Here is a 7,566-nt window from a genome sequence, read left to right on the forward strand (position 1 = left end):
GGGTGTGTGTTTGTGTGCATATGTGTAAGAGACTTTTTAACTTGTCTGCAGTGTGTGTGTAAGAGAGACTATTTCTTTTACTTTAACTTGTGCATGTGTCCGTATGTGTAATTTTGTGTGTGTGTGTGTGTGTGTGTGTGTGTGTGTGTGTGTGTGTGTGTGTGTGTGTGTGTGTGTGCGTGTGTGGGACACCTTTAATTTGTGCATGTGTCTGTAATGTATGTGTAAATTTTTGACTAGTTTGTACTTGAGAACTTTTACTTGTGTGTGTGTATACATGTATATTTTTACGTGTGTGTGTGTGTGTGTGTGTGTGTGTGTTTTAGCTTGTGTGTATGAAACCTTTTAAGTGTGCATGTATTAATAATCCACTATATATACACACTTTTGATTTATATGTATGAATATGTGCGTGTATGAGACTTTTCACTTGACAATTTATTTTTGAGACTTTTGAGAGAGAGAAAGAGAGAGAGAGAGAGAGAGAGAGAGAGAGAAGACTTTTTGTACTTGTGCATGATATGTTATTAATACCTGTGTATATAAGTGTTGCTGGATGTGTAGAACACAGGAATGTCTCACCAACAAGCCCACTGCCCTCTGCATTGAGTTCAAATCCCACAATGGCCGTGTTTCATACTTCGTCTGTATACAGTATTGCACATAATTAGTGTCCAGAGTTTAGAAAAAAAACCTGGCCACAGAAAGTTACCACACAAAGTTATTATGGTTTCATTATACACTTCCTGTGTGTGGGATGTAACTCTGGGCATGCTCAGTGCACCCTCTCCACACACCCTATAGTTTACCGTCTCAAAATAGAAAAGCAGAAGCGGAAGTAGAGGGACGGCATACAGTATTCTCTGTGTGTGCATGTGTTTTTGTGTGTTCACATGTGTGTGTGTGTGCACGTATGCCCCCACAGAGGTCAGAAATGGTAAAGCTGAGCTGGCAGGGCAGGAAGTGATGCGCTCATCTTAACATAAAGCTGGGCAGATAAATAGCAGCTCCTCTGCATCCCTGACTTCACTTTTCACTCCGCACTTCCAACAGAAGAAAACATAAGAAGCCTCACTTGATACATACTGGGATTTACTGTCAAAGAGAAAACAGGTAACACACTCTCTCTCTCTTTCTCACACACACACAGAGAGACCAGGATCTCTTTATCTTCTTAACATCGTTGTTTTACTTTCAACAAGCCTTCAAGTGACTCAGATTGTTCTCATGTGTTGCAGAATGAAGTTGGTGTTCGTGATTCTCTGCCTGCTCGGAGCTGCCGGGGCAAATCCTGTAAGTGGGACCGATAAAAATGATTTACCCTGAGACAAACAAATGCATGTATGCATGTATGTATGTATGTGTCTGTGTGTATATATATTTGTTGCAAACATAGTTATGTCTGTTTTGATTGATTTATTTCTTGATTTATTTTTGCAGATTTCGCACAAAGTTGCCATAGATACGACAACGCCTGCATCTAACTCTGTAAGTACTCCCAAATAAATGTTCTAATCTATTTATTACAAATATTATATTTACATATATTATATTTTTATGCTCTGGCTCATCACAGACCTCCTCGATGTCTGAATCTACTGAACAAACCAATGCCTTAGACCATGATGTAAGTCCAAGAACTTACTTTTAAAGCAATTCGAATCGAATTTCAACAACTAACCGTTTTCTTTTCTAATTCAGAGCTCTCAGGAAAATACTTCCGAGGACACTGTAAGTGCAGTTTAACTTTTAATACAATATATTTATTTGTTATCGACGTGTAAGATTGACATTTAATTACTAGACGTTTCCAAATTTCTTAACAGACCTCAGAATCCATGGAGTTGAAATCAGATGAGCAGGTACGTCTAAGAGTTTTACGAGTCCTATTTCTTTTTCATATTTAATATATTTAGTATGTGGTTTGATGCTGATGAACAGTTTTTTGGGTTTTTTTGCACATGAACAGACTTTTGACAAAAGCCAAAGTCACTCGCTGGAGGAACGGGTAATGACTTTTTGACACTTCATAGTTTAAGTGTATTATGGTGGTTAGTGTTATAATATAATAATATAATATAATGATTTTAATTTATATTATCATTATCATTGTTGGTGTAGTTTGGCACTGGGGAGGCTGGAATGACCGTCGATGACAGCCAAGGAAGCACAGAGAACATGCACAAGGTACGAGTGTTAGTTCAACGTATTGTCATGTGCAACTAGTAATAGATTGCATTTATGAAATTTGGCAGATGCCCTTATCAGATCGACTTACAATTATTGCATTCATACTACTGAATATTTGCGGGTTAAGGGCCTTGCTCAAGGGCCCAGCAGTGGAAGCTTAGTGGTGCTGGGATTTGTTCTGAAGTTCCACATCCTAACCACCGAGCTCCCCCTTATTATACTATTAGATAAGAGATTATGACCTTATTTTAATCAGAATATTTAATTAATCCCATAGGGAAATTGTTGGGTTTCAATTGGTCACAGTAAACTTAAAGTAGAGTTTGAAGTAAAAAAAAAAAAAGAAAATGTACATAAATATACATATGAATATGTCTATTGAGCGATTAAGTGAAAAGAAATAGGTAGCAGCATAAAATGGAAATTGTGAAATTGTTGCACATACTTGCCCAAGATATTAACACTATAAGTTATTAAGTGTGGCATCATAATAGAAGGTTTATTTGGAACTTTACATACAAAGTTAATTTTTTATTTCTATATAGAGGAAAACACAGTATTCAGGAAATCCAGCTGTAGCTAAAATTCACTAATGAGCAAACCAGAGATAATAGAAGCAAGGAAAAAATCAACATGAAGCTTCTCAAAAGAGACCAGATAGTGGGATTATAAATGATTACAGTGTACAGGTGGAAATGAGTGAAGACAAATACTGCTGTGTGCATTTGTATGATTTTCAGAGCCGGATAGTCAGTCTCTAGAAGATCCTGATTTTTTTCTGTGGTGATTTCACCGTGTTACAACCGAAACTGTTAAAAAAAAAGTCCAGATGTAGACTTGTATAGTGGCGTTCAGCGCAGATAATTAAGTTTTTTTGAGATTATGAAGTAACTTTGGCTCAATTCTTCTCTGCAGAATTTGATTCACTTCTTCAGCCCCCTGGAGATCAACTCTGAAGACAACAGCACGTCGGCTTGGGTTAGTAGCGAGATTAGCAAATCTGCTGAGAGCCAAGAGAAAAGCTCCAAGAGCAGCAGCAGCAGTAGCAGCAGCAGCAGTGAAAGCAACGAGTCTATCGAGGGCCAAGGCAAAAACTCCACAAGCAGCAGTAGCGAAAGCAGTGAGAGCAGTGAAAGCAAAGAGTCCATTGAAAACCAGAAGAAGATTTCCAACAGCAGCAGCAGTGAGAGCAGCGAGAGCAGTGAAAGCAAAGAGTCCATTGAAAACCTGGAGAAGATCTCCAACAGCAGCAGCAGTGAGAGCAGCGAGAGCAGTGAAAGCAAAGAGTCCATTGAAAACCTGGAGAAGATCTCCAACAGCAGCAGCAGTGAGAGCAGCGAGGCAGTGAAAGCAAAGAGTCCATTGAAAACCTGGAGAAGACCTCCAACAGCAGCAGCAGTGAGAGCAGCGAGAGCAGTGAAAGCAGCGAGTCTATCGAGAGCCAGGAGAAAAACTCGAACAGCAGCAGCAGTAGCAGCAGCAGCAGCAGCGAGAGCATGGAGTCAAAAGAAAAGAAGCAGAAAGCTAACGACAGCAGCAGCAGCGAGAGCAATGAGATCAACGTCGCCGAGAACAAATTGGCGATCGTCAGTAGCGAGAACATCTCCCTGAAAAGCAGCAACAGCTCCAGTAGCGAGAGTCACGAATCCAACGAGTCCACTGAAAGCAAACAGAGTCACTTAAATGAGTGCCAGCCTGGAGCCCAAAACCAGGACTGTGACAGCGACGAGTACATCCTCCAGAACATCGGAGACGACGGCGCCAGCGACCTGTTTAACGGCTTCCATGTGACCGACAGCACAGAGCGTGAGGTCGGGTTTAAGAGATGATCGAACGCATGCTGATATCCTGACGATCCACATTCCAGCTAGTACTAGAGACTTTGCTCGGAAATGTGCAGTGTGGAAATCCCTGGAGAGAAATATCAGCATGATAGTTAAAGGAATAATAGGTGCAGGCATGTTAATTAATGACGAATTAATTATTCAAGTATAACCTGCATTATAAGCTACGTATGTTTAATGTGCTGTGTGTGTTAAGGATACTGGGTTATTAATAATTACGTTATAATCATGTTAGAAATCCGTGACGGACACGTGAAGGCTGTGGCGTGTTTTCATTTGATATTTGGCTTCTGATTAAAATGACAGTAACATCCATTCTGAACACTTTTCTCATGAATTATTACACATTACATATTAATACACTACAATTAAACAATATAAAGAACGCTGTCGTTGCATAAGCAGCTCTCGGGTCATTTCTCTTTTTTTTTCTTCCTTTTTTGCTTTGAGAGTTTTCGAATGTATATCCCCTTCTTTTTTGTTATAAATCATTTAATTTTATACATATGTAATAAATCGACCTATTTATTGTACTTGAATTTTACCTATGAAATATGAAATAAAATGAAATTCAATTCCGTATTATGTTTATGGTAATTTTCTTTTCATTTCTCAAACACAGCCCCCTATTAAATAAATAAATCTAATTAAATAAAAGAATGAATAGAAATCATTTTCTGATCTTTTAAAATAAAACAAGATACAATTAAATAAGCATATAAATGTATTTATAATGTATTGTAAATCAATCTATTTAAACAAACAAGCTAATAAACCTTTTATTTATTTATACACTATACAGGCAAAAGTATTGGGACACCTGTTTTTTTTTTCCAGCCGGTTCTGGAACACAACTGTATACAGGACGTCTTTGGGTGTCGTAGGATGAAATTTTGCCTTCACTTAACACTAGGAGACCCAAACCATTTCCAGCATGGCACTGCCCCTGTGCACAAAGCCAGCTCCATGAAGATATGCTTTCCATGGTTTGGAGTGGAAGATCTCCTGCAATAGAGTCTAGTGGAACATCTTCCTATTAGAGTGGTGGTTATTATACGAGCAAATAGGGTCTAAAGGTGGAATGGGCTTTTCTGAAAACTCATACAAGTCTAATGGTCAGGTGTCCTCAAACTTTTGTCCATTACAAAATACAATCTAAACACAGCAAACGTTTTCTATGATAGATCAGCCTGATTGTGTGTGCATAGCCAGTCGATTCTGTTTCATGTTAGTAAGTCAACTTTATACACTGAATTTGCATAAATACAGGCCCTCTTACTTGATCCAACAGGGATTTTTCAAATTTCTTTCTTGGATACACAATTTCTTGTGTAAACTCTTTACAAAATAATGTACAAATCAATTCATATTTTTATTTTTCCTAAACTTTTCACATTATGTGACTCAGATTTGTCTCTTTCTGAGCAATTGCAATTGTGTGTTTGTGTGTGTGTGTGTGTGTGTGTGTGTGTGTGTGTGTGTGTGTGTTTATTCAGCCTTTGTGTGGGTTAGGATGTGGTCTAATGTGTGCTTTCACTTTTTACCTCAGGAGCTGCGACGGTAAGCATCATTACGATCCGAAAATGACAGGTTCCTTAATCGTAATCCTCTCAAAGTCTCCACCTTTTCAAAATACGCCTTCAACAGATTATTCTTTTTCCAAAACTGAACAAAAACAGTCATTACCTCTTCAAATTCAGTTAATCTGTGGAAAGCTGTGTTTATAAAACGCAGCGCTCTGTTATTCTGCTAGCAGTTGTAATGTGTATGAAAATAAGCTTTTTACACAACTGATGGGCAAAAGTATCAGGACACCTGAGTTTTCCAGCAATATGTGGTTCCCTATAAGTGTTTTGGTCTATCGTGCTCTCCGCAGGAGACCGGTAAAATCAGCCAAACTAATTAGTTATGTGGCAAATGCAATTCCGAAATAAACCAGGGGTGCGAGATTCGAGCCGCAGTAAAGCGGGGGATTACTGTATCTACTAGTCTGTGTCTAATACACATGGTGATTCTAGTGTTGCTCAACCTCATCCTTCTATCGTCTTTCATACTAGCATGGCTTTTTTCATACAAATTTAATAACAATTTCTGTTAAATGATATTGTTGCAACTGAATAATAACTAGTATGTGTAAAATAATATATAAATATCTATAATTCAAAAGACAAAAGTTTGTGGACACCTGATAAGATTCGTATCGGCTCTTTGAACATCCCATTCTACATCTAGTCCCCATTCCCTGTAATAACCGCCACTCTTCTGTGGAGATTTTCCACTAGATTTTGTAGATATTTGTGGCAATTCAGTTAGCTTTCATGCTCATCCCAAAGTGTTCAATAGGTTTGAGTTTCAATCTCTATAGCAGGCCACTGAGACATGTTCCATGCTGGAACAGGTTTGGGTCTCCTAGTTTAGCTGTGAAGAGATATTTTCATGCTACAACACCCAAAGACTCATATACAATTTGTGTGTCTCTGACTTTGTGGTAACAGTTTGGGGAAGAACTTTTATGTTGAAATAATGAAATTTAATAATAAAAATATAATTATATAATAAAATTAAGTAAAATGTTAATACAGTACAGTACTGTATACATAAAATAGCAATGTTTGTTTAAGCATTTTAGCATTATATATATATATATATATATATATATATATATATATATATATATATATATATATATGTGTGTGTGTGTGTGTGTGTGTGTGTGTGTTTGTGTGTCTAAAACGAATGGTGATTCTAGAAGTGTTGCTCAATCTCATCCTTCAAGAGCTGCAAAGCTACACTGGTTATTATAAAGCTTTTAGTTTGGTCAATTAGCACACAGCAGAGCTCTGGATTTCCACTGCTGAGACAGCGGTTAGTCATTTTACTGTCTGGTTCGGCTCAGCCTCCACAAGAGAGAAGGTTAAAATGGCAGAACGTCATGCGGTCAGCAGACAGGATCTCAGCCATCATCCCTTACATCCGAATTACACCATTTTCCTCTGTGGAAAGAAAGAAAGAAAGAAAGAAAGAAAGAAAGAAAGAAAGAAAGAAAGAAAGAAAGAAAGAAAGAAAGAAAGAAAGAAAGAAAGAAAGAAAGAAAATGTATTTAAGGAAGTGTAATAAAATGCCCTCAAAGGTGCCTATTGCAGTAGAGAAAAAGTGATAAAGTGGCCATCAGCCTGCTCTTGAAATGGGGGGGGAATCATGAGCTCAGTAGAGGGCGCTACTATATGCAAGAAAATTTGATCAAATATCTTTTAGGATGCAGATGCAAATGTGAATAAATGAAATTAATTGCCCTCTGGGGTGCAACTACATGTGAGGAAATTTGATTAAATGCCCTATAAGGCAGTGGTCCCCAACCTTTTTTGCGCCACAAACCAGTTGTATGTCAGACAATATTTTCACGGAGCGGCCTTTAAGGTGTGGTGGATAAATACAACAAAATAAAATGATACAACCATAAAAACAGGTATTTTCTAAATGTAATAATAAACGTGAATCCACTGTGTTGTATTTTGTTCATTATGATCGTTTG

General features: G+C 37.8%; 1 protein-coding gene across 1 annotated transcript; it reads left to right on the forward strand.

Moving 5' to 3' along the window:
• Nucleotides 1-851: 851 nt before the first annotated feature.
• On the forward strand, nucleotides 852-4,593 carry scpp1 (secretory calcium-binding phosphoprotein 1). The gene is given in 10 exon segments (XM_046875631.1): nucleotides 852-1,113; nucleotides 1,239-1,293; nucleotides 1,441-1,488; nucleotides 1,577-1,627; nucleotides 1,702-1,731; nucleotides 1,827-1,862; nucleotides 1,970-2,008; nucleotides 2,122-2,187; nucleotides 3,106-3,801; nucleotides 3,804-4,593. Coding segments are annotated over 9 exon segments (1,236 nt in total). The 5' UTR covers nucleotides 852-1,113; nucleotide 1,239; the 3' UTR covers nucleotides 4,020-4,593.
• The last annotated feature ends 2,973 nt before the right edge of the window (nucleotides 4,594-7,566 follow it).

Source organism: Silurus meridionalis, chromosome 2 (genome assembly GCF_014805685.1).
Source record: "Silurus meridionalis isolate SWU-2019-XX chromosome 2, ASM1480568v1, whole genome shotgun sequence".
Lineage (NCBI taxonomy): Eukaryota > Metazoa > Chordata > Actinopteri > Siluriformes > Siluridae > Silurus > Silurus meridionalis.